The sequence below is a fragment of the Callithrix jacchus genome, chromosome 14 (genome assembly GCF_049354715.1).
Source record: "Callithrix jacchus isolate 240 chromosome 14, calJac240_pri, whole genome shotgun sequence".
In the NCBI taxonomy this organism is placed as follows: Eukaryota; Metazoa; Chordata; class Mammalia; order Primates; family Cebidae; genus Callithrix; species Callithrix jacchus.
Window position 1 is genome coordinate 7,834,527 of NC_133515.1, and position 13,419 is coordinate 7,847,945.

At 42.2% G+C, this 13,419-nt stretch overlaps 1 protein-coding gene across 7 annotated transcripts in view; it reads left to right on the forward strand.

Moving 5' to 3' along the window:
• Positions 1-13,419, forward strand: part of CNGA3 (cyclic nucleotide gated channel subunit alpha 3) — a 109,150-nt gene that overhangs the window by 65,301 nt on the left and 30,430 nt on the right. For 6 of the 7 annotated variants that reach the window (XM_035271644.3, XM_035271645.3, XM_078348700.1 and 3 more), the window contains one exon: positions 7,689-7,826. In XM_035271644.3, the coding sequence (XP_035127535.3) occupies positions 7,726-7,826 (101 nt within the window). In that variant the 5' untranslated portion in view covers positions 7,689-7,725. Of the gene's footprint in view, positions 1-7,688; positions 7,827-13,419 lie in introns of those variants that run through there. The other variant, XM_078348701.1, reaches the window with a different exon arrangement.

A 13,419-nucleotide genomic window follows, 5' to 3' on the forward strand; every position in this document is an offset into this window, starting at 1 on the left:
TGTCATAAATGACTTCTATTATTTTGAGGTATGTTCCATCAATAACTAGTTTATTGAGAGTTTTTTTTTAAAGATGGGGTTTCACCATGTTGGTCAGCCCTGTCTTGAACTCACAACCTCGGGTGATCCACTCGCTTTGGTCTCCAAAGCACTTGGATTACAGGTATTGAGAGCCTTTAATGGGAAGGGATGTTGAATTTTGTGGAAGGCCTTTTCTGCATCTATTGAGATAATCATGTGGTTTTTGTCTTTAGTTCTGTTTATGTGATTAATTACATTTATTGATTTGCATATGTTGAACTAGCCTTGCATCCTAGGAATGAAATCAACTTAATTGTGATGGATAAGCTGTTTAATTTGCTGCTGGATTCGGTTTGTCAGTAATTTATTGAGAATTTTTGCATCGATGTTCATTAGAGATATTGGCCTAAAGTTTTCTTTCTTTGTTGATTCTCTCCCAGGTTTTGTATCGGGATGATGGCAACCTCATAAAATAAATTAGGGGGGAGTCCTTCCTTTTTGGAATAGTTTGGAATAGTTTCAGAGGAAATGGTACCAGCTCCTCTTTGTACCTGTGTAGAATTCAGCTGTAAATCCATCTGGTCCTGGGCTTTCTTTGGTTGGCAGGCTATTTATTACCCCCTCAATTTCAGAACTTGTTATTGGTCTATTCAGGGATTCAATTTCTTTTTGATTCAGTCTTGGGAGGGTATACGTGTCCAGGAATTTACCCATTTCTTCTAGATTTTCTAGTTTATCTTATTTGCATAGGAGTGTTTGTATTATTCTCTGATGGTTGTATTTCTGTGGGGTTAGTGGTGATATTCCCTTTATCATTTTTTACTGTGTATTCTATTCTTCTCCCTTTTCTTCTTTATTAGTCTAGCTAGCGATCTATCTACTCATTAATTTTTTCAAAAAACCAGCTCCTGGATTCATTGATTTTTTTTTTTTTTTGAGGTTTCTCATGTCTCTATCTCCTTCAGTTCTACTCTGATTGTGGTTATTTCTTGTCTTCTCCTAGCTTTTGGGTTTGTTTGTTCTTGGTTCTCTAGTTCTTTTAGTTGTGATGTTAGGGTGTCAATTTGAGATCTTTCTAGCTTTGTAATATGGGCACTTAATGCTATAAACTTCCTTCTTAACACTGCTTTAGCTGTGTCCCAGAGATTCCTGTGTATTGTCTCTTTGTTCTCACTGGTTTTGAAGAACTTCTTGATTTCTGCCTTAATTTCATTATTTACCCAGGAGTCATTTAGAAGCAGGTTGTTCAATTTTCATATTGTTGTGTGGTTTTGAGTGAGTTTCTTTTTTTCTCTTATTTATTTATTTGCATTTTAGGTTTGGGGTACATGTGAAGAACATGCAAGATTGTTGCATAGGTACACACATGACAATGTGATTTGCTGCCTTCCTCCCCATCACCTATACCTGGCATTTCTCCCCATGCTATCTCTCCCCAACTCCCCACCCCGCGCTGTCCCTCCCCTATTTCTCCCTGACAGACCCCAGTGTGTGATGCTCCCCTCCCTGTGTCCATGTGTTCTCATTGTTCAACACCAACCTATGAGTGAGAACATGCAGTGTTTGATTTTCTGTTCTTGTGTCAGTTTGCTGAGAATGATGGTTTCCGGGTTCGTCCATGTCCCTACAAAGGACACAAACTCGTCGTTTTTTATGGATGCATAGTATTCCATGGTGTATATGTGCCACATTTTCCCTGTCCAGTCTATCATTGATGGGCATTTGGGTTGGTTCCAGTTGAGTGAGTTTCTTAATCTTGAGTTCCAATTTGATTGCACTGTGGTCTGAGAGACTGTTATTATTCCAGTTCTTTTGCATCTGCTGAGGAGCGTTTTGTTTCCAATTATATGATTAATTTTAGGGTAGTGTCATGTGGCAGTGATAAGAAAGTACATTCTGTTGTTTTGGGGTGGAGAGTTCTGTAAATATCTACCAGGTCCACTTGATCCAGAGCTGAGTTCAAGTCCTGAATATCCTTGTTTTCTGTCTTGATAATCTGTCTAATATTGACAGTGGGGCATTAAAGTTTCCCATTATTATTGCATGGAATTCTGTGTCTTTTTATAGGTCTCTAAGAACTTGTTTTATGAATTTAGGTGCTCCTGTATTGCATGCATCTATACTTAAAATAGTTAGCTCTTCATGTTGAATTTATCTATTTATCATTATGTAATACCTTTCTTTGTCTTTTTTGATCTCTGTTGGTTTAAAGTTTGTTTTGTCAGACTGGGCATGGTGGCTCATGCCTGTAATCCCAGTACTTTGGAAGGCCAAGACAGGCAGATCACTTGAGATCAGGAGTTCAAGACCAGCCTGTCCAATATGGGGAAACTTTGTCTCTACTGAAAATGCAAAAATTAGCCAGGCATGATGGCATGGGCCTGTTATCCCCGCTACTATGGAGGCTAAGGCAGGAGAATCACTTGAACCCAGGATCTTGCAGTGATCCGAGATCGAGCCACTGCACTCCAGCCTGGACAACAGGGCGAAACTCCATTCCATAAATAAATAAAGTCTGTTTTGTCAGAAACTAGGATTACAACCCTGCTTTTTTCTTCTTTCCATTTGCTTCATAAAGTTTCCTCCCTCCCTTTATTTTGAGCCCATTTGTGTCTTTGTACCTGAGATGGGCTTTGTGAATACAGCACACTGATGAGTCTTCACTCTTTATCCACCTTGCCATTCTGTGTCTTTTAGTTGGGACATTTAGCCCATTTACATTTAAGGTTACTATAGTTATGTATGAATTGGATCCTGTCATTATAATGTGAGCTGGTTATTTTGCAGACTTGTTGAGGTAGTTGCTTCATAATGTCATTGGTCTTTGTATTTCAGTGTTTGTAGTAGCTGATAATGGTTTTTCCTTTCCATATTTAGTGCTGCCTTCAGTAACTCCTGCAAGGCAGGCCTGGTGGTGATGAATCCCCTCAGCATTTACTTGTCTGAAAAGGATTTTATTTCTCCTTCACTTATGAAGTTTAGTTTGGCCAGATAGGAAATACTGGGTTGCAAACTTGTTTCTATAAGAGTATTGAATATTGGCCCCAATCTCTTCTGGCTTGTAGGGTTTCTGTTGAGAGGTCCATTGTTAGTCTGATGGGTTTTTCTTTGTAGGTGACCTGGCCTTTCTCCCTGACTTCCCTTAATTTTTTTTGTTTCTTTGGTTTTTTTTTTGAGACAGAGTCTTGCTCTCTCACCCAGGCGGGAGTGCAGTGGTGCGATCTCGGCTCATTGCAACCTCTGCTTTCCAGGTTCAAACAATTCTCCTTCCTTAGCCTCCTGAGGCATAGTGGCTCATACCTGTAATCTTAGCACTGTGGGAGGCAAAGGCTTCACGTGAAGTCAGGAGTTTGAGACCGGCCTGGCCAACATGGTGAAACCCCATTTCTACTAAAAACACAAAAATTAGCCAAGTGTGGTGGCACATGCCTGTAATCCCTGGCCTTAATTCATTTTGACCTCGGAGAATTTGATGATTATGTGTCGTAGGGTTGATCTTGTCATGAAATAGCTTATTAGAGTTCTCTGGATTTCCTGAATTTGAATGTTGTCCTGTCTTCCTAGGTTGGAGAGGTTCTTCTGGATGATATCCTGAATTATGTTTTCCAACTTGATTCCATTCTCCACATCTCTTTTAGGTACCCCAATCAGTCATAAATTCAGTCTTTTTACATAATCCTATATTAAGTAAAATAATATTAGGATTAATGTTTTGTTCCTTCCTCTTCATTTTTTTCCTCTAATTTTGTCTGCCTGTCTTATTTCAGCAAGATAGTCTTCAAGCTCAGAAATTCTTTCTTCTGGTTGGTCTGTTTGGCTATTGATACTTGTTGTTGCATTGTGAAGTTCTTGTATTGCGTTTTTCAGCACTATCTGGTCATTTATGTAGCTCCCTAAACTGGTTATTCTGGTTAACAGCTCCTGTAATGTTTTATCATGGTTCTTAGCTTCTTTGCATCAGGTTAGAACATGCTCCTTTAGCTCAGTGAAATGTGTTATTATCAACCTTCTGAAGCCTACTTCCACCAGTTCATCCATCTCAGCCTCAGCCCAGTTCTGTGTCCTTGCTGGGGACCTGTTGTGATCATTTAGAAAAGAGGCACTCTGGTTTTTTGAGTTTTTCAGCATTTTTTGACTGATACTTTCTCATCCTCATGAATTTATCTTGTTTTGGTCTTTGAGGCTGCTCACATTTGAATGGAGTTTTTGTGGGAGTTTTTTTGTTGATGCTGTTGTTGTTGTTGTTCCTTTGCTTGCTTTTCTTTTAACAGTCAGGCCCCTCTGCTGTAGGGCTACTGCAGTTTGCCAGACCCTATTCACCTGAGTCCCTCCTGCTCCTGGAGGTGTTACCAAGTGGAGGCTGCAGAACAGCAAAGGTGGCTGCCTGCTCTTTCCTCTAGGGAGCTCCATCTCGAAGGAACACTGACCTGATGCCAGCAGGAATGGGTCCATATAAGGTGTCTGCTGACCCCTGTTGGGGAGTCTCACCCAGTCAGGAAGCACAGGATCAGTGCTTAACAAAAAACTCACTTAACAAAGCACTCTGGCTGACTTTGGGCAGAAGGAGTGTGCTGCACTGGGGGGAATCCCACTCATCCAGACTGCCCGGATTCCTCAGAGCCAGCCAGGGAAGAGACCAAGTCCACTATTCTGTGGATACCACAGCTGCCATTCCCCATGAAGGGCTCCATCCCAGGAACATCCAACCCCTAGCTGGTGTTGCTGAAATTCCAGAGGGAGGCTCTGCCTGGTGAGGAGTGATGGGTCTGGGTTCAGTGTAAAGAGGCAGTCTGGCCACGATCTGCCACAGCCGCTGTGCTGCACTGTGGGGACTTCCTCCTGGGTCTGAACTGCTGGCACCAGCGGGGAAAATGGCAGACTGGAGCTCCAGTGATGGTGGCCACACCTCCCCTTAGGAGCTCGGTAGTCTTAGGCAGTCTCCAGTTTAGCCACTGCCAAGAATCTATACAGCTTAAAACCCAAGGCCCTGGTGGTGTGGGCTCACGATGGGATCTCCTGGTCTGTGGGTTGCAAAGATCCATGGAGAAAGCGTGGTTTCGCAGGTAGGGCAGCACAATCACTCACCGCGTCTTTTGGCTGAGGGTGAGAGGTCCCCTTGCTCCGTGCTGCTCCTGGGTGGGCAGTCGCTCCACCCTGCTTTTCCTCACTCTCCGTGGACTGCCTAGTCAGTTCCACTCAGGGAACCTGGATACCTCAGTGGTTGGTGCAGGATTCACTCACCGTTTTCAGTCTCCTTGGTGGAGATCTCTGACCACAGCTGTTTCTAATTGGCCATTTTGGCTCCTCCCCAGATTTATTGCTTTTATTTGAAGAGTGCAATTTCATATGTTGGTCACAAATTTTTACAGGCACCTCAAACTGGGGTCATTATCTTTCTCTAACCTGCTTCTCCCCTAGTTCCCTGCCTCAGTGGGAGGCAGCAATCCCCCATCAAGCCAGCTATTGGGGCACTATGTTGAGTACCTTCTTCCTCCCCACCCCTTATAACTGATCATTTGCCAAGTGGGCAATTCTACACACTTGTTATCACTACCACAAAGCTAGTTCAGGCAGCTGTTCTCTCTCCCCTAAGATACTGCGGCAACTTTTCAGCTGCTCACCTCACAGCTACTCGTGTACCCTGAATACATCCTCCCTGGTGCACCCAGAGTGGCCTTTACACATCTGACCACATTCCTATTGGGCTTCAGTAGGGTAAAGCCCAAGCTCCTGGGCACAACCTGCAAAGTCCTTTTTTAGCACCTGCCCCACTGCACTGTCAGATCCTTTAGAACGCTTTGTCTTATTTCTCTTTATAGCTTTTGTGATCAGCCAGAAACTCACTCATTGTTACATAAGTGGATAAAGTGTTTAAAAATCAAAACAATGTTTGATCTTTTGAGAAAACTGGAAAATTTAAACTCATAGACTTAAACTATCAAACAGCAGAGACAAGTCAGGACCCTGCTGACCCCAAGTCTGCCCTTTCATAACTGGCAGAGAGTTGGCCAAGTATGCATGGCCTCACCCACGGCTCCTGGCTCTGACCTTCCTTTGGATGTGGAATTGAGTCCTAGAGTGAGTCCCTGGGCTCTTTCTAGAAATTGCCATCTTTCTCTGGAGTGGCACACTTAAACCATGTGGCTGCTCAAGAAAGCCAGCGCTAATTTTTAGAGAAACCATCCTCAGAAATGCACCTTCCAGTGAAAGACTTGTCCAGAAATCATGGAACTGGCCAATCACACAAGCCCTGCTCTCACATAAGCTTTCTTTTCAATCACAGGGGTATCTTCCAATGTTTGCCAAAGAGAAAATGTTCATGGCCTGATTTCTGGCACAAGTGTAACTGCCCAAGGGTTCGACTTGCCCACTGCCTAGACAGAGCCAATTTATCAAGACAGGGGAATTGCAATAGAGAAAAAGTAATTCACACTGAGCTGGCTATGCAGGAGACCAGAGTTTTATTATTATTCAAATCAGTCTCTCCAAAAACTCAGGGATCAGGGTTTTTAAGGATAATTTGGTGGGTAGAGGGCCAGTGAATCAGAAGTGATAATTGGTTGGCTCAGGGATGAAATCATAGGGAATTGAAGCTGTTCTCTTATGCTGAGTGGCTTCTGCAGAATTGCTTGGTAGGTCCAGGTGTGGCCATCCAGTTATTAGAAATGTGAAAACCTGAAAAGACATCTCAAAAGGCCCATCTTAGGTTCACAATAGTGATGTTACCTTTAAGAGTAATTGGGGATGTTGTGAATCTTATGACCTCTGGACTAATGGCTGATAACATTTAGAATTCCAGCCCCTCTCATTCTAACTTGGTGGCTGGTGGCCTTTCATTTGTTTTACAAAAACAGTTTAGCTTTGGGAAAGTGTTCTTTGTTAAATTATAAATTAAGTTCCTTCGCAAGGTTAGTTTGGTCTATGCCCAGGAATGGATAAGAACAGTTGAGAGGTTAGAAGCAAGATGGAATTGGTTAGGTCTGATATCTTTCACTGCCATAATTTCCTTAGTTACAATTTTGCAAAGGTGGTTTCACAAGGATTGTGCCACATTGGCAGATGTGATCTTTCACTGGACAAGGTACTTAACATCTCTGAGGCTTAGTTTACTCATCTTTAAATGGGAATAAAAGTAAGTCTCTCACAAGGTTATTGTGAGGACTAATGAGATGAAGTGTATATTAGCATTATATTGGAAAGGTTTTCTGAATGTCACCTATGGTCCTTTTTTTGCATGATGTTTTAAAGCAAGATTTTAGGGAGCAGTGAAAACACCTGCCAAATTGTAAGATAAAAATAAGGAAACAAGAAAACCAGGGTCAAGAGGGACATTGTGTCATCTCAGAGAATCACGAGGACTTTATGTTCCTTATATCATATGCCAACTTGGCCATTCATTCATTTATTCATTCAGCACTTAACTCTGAGCAGCTCTTCAGCATGGTAGCATGTAAAAACAAGCAAAAGAGTTTGTGCCTCAACCTAGAAAGAAGAGCCTGAAGATGTCCAACTAAAACTCACTGCAGCAGGAACTACAAGAGACAGTGGAGGGCGTGCCTGCCAGGGCTTGCAGGGAGGCCACGTGTAGTAGGCCTGGTCTGTGATGAGCTGCGTTTACAGTTATTTTCCCATCCTGATGACATATCTGCTTTGTGTTCACATTTTAGCAATCATCTTGGTAGCTAAATGTGACAAACCAAGAAGATGGCCAAGATCAACACCCAATACTCCCACCCCTCCCGGACCAACCTCAGGGTAAAGACCTCAGACCAAGATCTCAATCGTGCTGAAAATGGCCTCCCCAGGTAAGATGGGCTTTTCATTTTATGCCTGGCTCTGGTCTTTTCCATAGTTCATCTAGACTGTGGGGGAAGAACACATTCACACTGGCTAGCCACAGGTTGGAGGGCAAAGGAGGTATTCACAGAGCTATCAACTTCATTTTTCATCTCACTTAATCCTCACAACCTCCAGAAAGTAGTCTTTATTCTTGTTTTAGAGATGTGGAAAGGAGGCTTAACTAGTTACTTAATTGCTATAAGGTAAAGAAAATGAAGATTCAAATTCAGCAGACTAAATTTTACCGTAAAAACTTCCTCAAACTGACACACTGTCCCATGTATTCATCAAAAATGCATTGGACTCTGGTTGTGCACCAGCCACTGAACTGGGCTTGCAGTCTGAGCTGGGCACCTAGGATGTAGCATGAATCAGATGCCCTTCCCTTGTTTCCAGGGGAAGGTCTGCAGGCAGGCCATGCCCAGGGCCTATAGAGGAAGTGGGTAGTGCCTTACCAGCCAAGCCATCAACCCCATCAATGACATCCTGACACAGGTAGGAAATAGAAATCTGGGGCCTTGAGCTCTACTTCTATACCTGTTCCTTACTTACTAGTAGACCTGGGAAAACACATGTAACCACTCCATGCCTCAGTTTCTTCACCTGCAGAATGGAACAACATTTTTTCCAAGCTCCTGGTATAACAGTGAGGACACCAGAAAGGACCTATTTAGTGTGCATGGACCCTATGTTTCTTTGTTTTGGGTTTTTTGTTTGTTTCTTTTGTTTGTTTTGAGACAGAATCCCACACTGTTGCCCAGGCTGGCACGCAATCTCGGCTCACTGAGACCTCCACCTCCTGGGTTCAAGCAATTCACCTGCCTCAGCCTCCCGAGTAGCTAGGATTATGGGTGCCTGCCGCCATGCCCTGCTAATTTTTATATTTTTAGTAGAGATGGGGTTTCACCATGTTGGCCAGGCTGATCTCAAACTTCTGAGCTCAAGTGATCCACCAGCCTTGGCCTCCCATAGTGCTGGGATTTTGGGTGTGAGCCACTGCGCCCAGCCATGTTTTTTACATTCTCATTGAGATGATTGAGTTAAACCATGAGCAACTCTCTTTCCAATATTTTTGTTATTTTCACCCTGCACATATAGAATTGAAAACTTCTCCCCACGACGCAGCTTAAAAGCATATCTGATGGCCCAAAATGCAAAATGGCCCCTCAGTCCCAGCACTGGGCTTCTCACACATTTTTGTTCATCACTTCCTCTCCCAAATGCACATTTGTTTTTTTCTCTGTCTACATTCTTGGCCTCAGCTACTCAGCAAACTCTGCTAACAAGTGATGGTCAAATAATTTCCAAAGAGATTGAGTCCCCTTATGGCAAACCCATGCAGCCCTTGAACCCTACCTTCTGAGATTTCAGCAAAGAAAGGAAGATTCCAGAGCATCCCAACAGCTATTTATTTCTTCCAACCATTTTAACTTGGTATTGGGGCCCCAGGAAGTGTGATATAGCTTCAGAGGCATCAGAAAATTCCATCCTACTCAAATACGTTTCTCCTAGCTGGCTGTCTGTCAATGCCTGTGTCCCACCACTGAGGACTTAGTCTTCTAGGTTAAGGCATAGCTCCTTATTTATAAGAACAAATAACACTATTAGAACTGTTATCCACTCTTGAAACATTTGTATGTTTTAATAATTTCTTTCCCATGTGTGAGCTAATAAAGCCCCTTGAAAGGGGCTTCAAAAGAGGGTTGAGCATCAGGGAGAAGGAGCCCAAGGATGGGGCACAGCTTCATGTCAGGATCCTGGGGCAGAAAATCCCGAGATGGCTGAATAAGAGAATCGGAGATGCAGAAGCCGAGTGGTCTCCACAATTCCAAATGAGGTACCAGGTTCATTTTGTGGGTCTGATTAGACAGTGGATATAAACCAAATAAGGCAAGTTGAGGCAAGGTGGGGCATTGCCCCACAAAGGATGTGCACGCAACCAACTGGAGGACCGGGGGATCTCCCCCTCTGGGACTTCGGTTCAGGTACAGAGCTCCACCAAGCCCTCTACAACCCACAGAATAGGAGATCTTTGTGGGGCTGAAAAGCTTCAGTGAGCTGCATCAACAGGGCAGAACAGCAACTTCAGCCAGCACTGGGGCTGTCAGCATAGATCTAGGCGGAAACACTGGCTGACACCGAGAAAGCCAAAAGCCGATGGGCAGAGCTACCCACCTGCCAGTAACAAGGGAAATTGAATGCAGGGAAACAGCCCAAGTGGCAGGATGGCCCCCTCTCCTGCCCTGCATAAAGCCCAGCAGCCTAAAAAACTCTCACTCCAGAGTTACGCACCCAGAACATCAGTTAGAAAGCGACCAGAAATGATTGCGCTTGGCAGGGGGAAGGGAAGCCACCATTACAGAAGCTGGCCTAATTTTCCTGAGTAAATAAAAGGCACAGCAGCTCCACTGAATCTGTGGCAGTCCAGCAGCACCTCTGCAGGTGGACAAAGGAAAGGCCTCCTCCCCAAGCAGCTACCTGAGATCAAAACTATATAAATCCAAGAGATGGGAAGAAACCAGCCCAAGAAGAATGAAACCATCACAAACCAGAACGTCTCTCCCCTACCATGAGATCACAACACCTCACCAGCTAGCGAACAAAGCAAGACAGAGAAGGAATTTGATGAATTGACAGAAGCAGGCTTCAGAAGGTGGGTAATAACAAACTTCTCTGAGTTAAAGGAACATGTTCTATCCCAATACAAAGAAACTAAAAACCTTGAAAAACGGTTAGAAGAAATGCTAACTATAACAACCAGCTTAGAGAAGAATATAAACGACTTGATGAAGCTGAAAAACACAGCACAAGAACTTCCTGAAGCATGCACAAGCTTCAATAGCCATATAGATCAAGCAGAAGAAAGGATATCAGAGACTGAAGATCAATTCAGTGAAATGAAACAAGAAGGCAAGAAAAGAGAACAAAAAGTGAAAGGAAATGAACAAAGCCTTCATGAAATATGGGATTATGTGAAAGACCTAATCTATGCCTGATCAGTAGATGATGGGGAGAATAAATACTAGAAGATGATGGGGAGAGTGAATCCAAGCTGGAAAACACTCTTCAGGATATTATCCAGGAGAACCTCCCCAATCTAGCAAGGCAGGCCAACATTTAGGTACAGGAAATACAGAGAACACCACAATGATACTCCTCTAGAAGAGCAACCCCAAGGCACATAATCATCAGGTTCACCAGGATTGAAACGAAGGAAAAAATACTAAGGGCAGCCAGAGAGAAAGGTCAGGTCACCCACAAAGGGAAGCATACCAGACTCACGGGATCTCTTAGCAGAAACCCTACAAGCCAGAAGAGAGTGGGGGGTCAATTTTCAACATCCTTAAAGAAAAGAATTTTCAACCCAGAATTTCATATCCAGCCAAACTAAGCTTCATAAGTGATGGAGAAATAAAATTCTTTACAGACAAGCAATTGCTAAGAAATTTTGTCACTACCGGAGCTGCCCTACAAGAGCTCCTGAAGGAAGCACTAGACATGGAAAGGAAAAACCAGCATCAGCCACTGCAAAAAAGAACCAAATGGTAAAGATCAATGATGCAATGAAGAAATTTTGCCAACCAATGGGCAAAGCAACCAACCAGTAATAAAATGGCAGATTCAAATTCATACATAACAATATAATATTAAATGTAAACGGACTAAATGCCTCAATCAAAAGACATAGACTGTCAAATCAGATAAAAAACCAAGAACCATCAGTGTGCTATATTCAGGAGATCTATCTCACGTGCAAAGACACACATAGACTCAAAATAAAGGGATGAAAGAAGATTTACCAAGCAAATGGCAAGCAAAAAAAAAAAAAGCAAGAGTGGCAATTCTAGTCTCTGATAAAACGGACTTTAAACCAACAAAAATCAAAAGAGACAAAGAAGGGCATTACATAATGGTAAAAGGATCAATACAACAAGAAGAGCTAACTATTCTAAATATATATGCACCCAATACAGGAGCACCCAGATACATAAAGCAAGTCCTTAACAACCTACAAAGAGACTTAGACTCCCATACAATAATAGTGGGAGACTTTAACACTCCACTGTCAATGTTAGACAGATCAACGAGACAGAAAATCAATAAGAAAATCCCAGACTTGAATGCAGATCTGGACCAAGCAAACCTCATAGACATTTACAGAATTCTTAACCCCAAATCCACAGAATATACATTCTTCTCAGCACCACATCACATTTACTCTAAAATTGACCACATAATTGGAAGTAAATCACTTCTCAGCAAATGGAAAAGAATAGAAATCATAACAGTCTCTCAGACTACAGTGTAATCAAATTAGAACTCAGGATTAAGAAACTAACTCAAAACCACACAACTTCATGGAAAATGAACAACTGGCTCCTGAATGTAGACTGGATAAGCAATGAAATGAAGGCAGAAATAAAGATGTTCTTCAAAACCAATGAAAACAAAGACACAACATACCAGAATCTCTTGTACACATTTAAAGCAGTGTCTACAAGGATATTCATAGCAATAAATGCCCATATGAGGAGCAGGGAAATGTCTAAAATTGACACTGTATCATCAAAATTGAAAGAGTTAGAAGAGCAAGATCAAAAAAACTCAGAAGACAAGAAATAACTAAGATCAAAGCAGAACTGAAGGAGACAGAGACAGAAAAAAACCCTTCAAAAAATCAACAAGTCCAGGAGCCTGTTTTTTTTAAAAGATCAACAAAATAGACTGCTAGCCAGATTAAGTAAAAGAAAAAGAGAGAAAGAGAGAGAGAGAGAAGAATCAAATAGATGCAATAAAAAATGATAAAGGATACATCACTACCGACTCCACAGAAATACAAACTACCATCAGAGATTACTACAAACAACTCTATGCACACAAACCAGTAAATCTGGAAGAAATGGATAAATTCCTGGACACTTGCACTCTCGCAAGATAAACCAGGAAGAAGTTGAATCCCTGAATAGACTAATAACAAGGGTTGAAGTTGAGGCAGCAATTAATAGCCTACCAACTAAAAAAAGTCCAGGTCCAGACGGGTTTATAGCCAAATTCTACCAGACGTACAAAGAGGAGCTGGTACCCCTCCTTTTGAATCTTGCAAACATTACAAAAAGAGGGAATCCTCCCCAAATCATTTTATGAGACCAACATCATCCTAATACCAAAACAGGGCAGAGACACAACTGAAAAAGAAAACTTCAGGCCAATATCCATGATGAACATTGATGCAAAAATCTTCAATAAAATACTGGCAAATAGAATGCAACAGCAAATCAAAAACTTATTCATCATGATCAAGTAGTCTTCATCCCAGGTATGCAAGGCTGGTTAAGCATACACATGTCTATAAATGTAATCTGTCACATAAACAGAACCAAAGACAAAAACCACATGATTATCTCAATAGATGCAGAGAAGGCCTTTGACAAAATTCAACAGTGCTTTATGCTAAAAACTCTCAATAAACTAAGTATGGATGGTAAGTACCTCAAAATAATAAAAGCTATTTATGACAAACCCACAGCCAATATCATACTAAACAGGCAAAAACAGGAA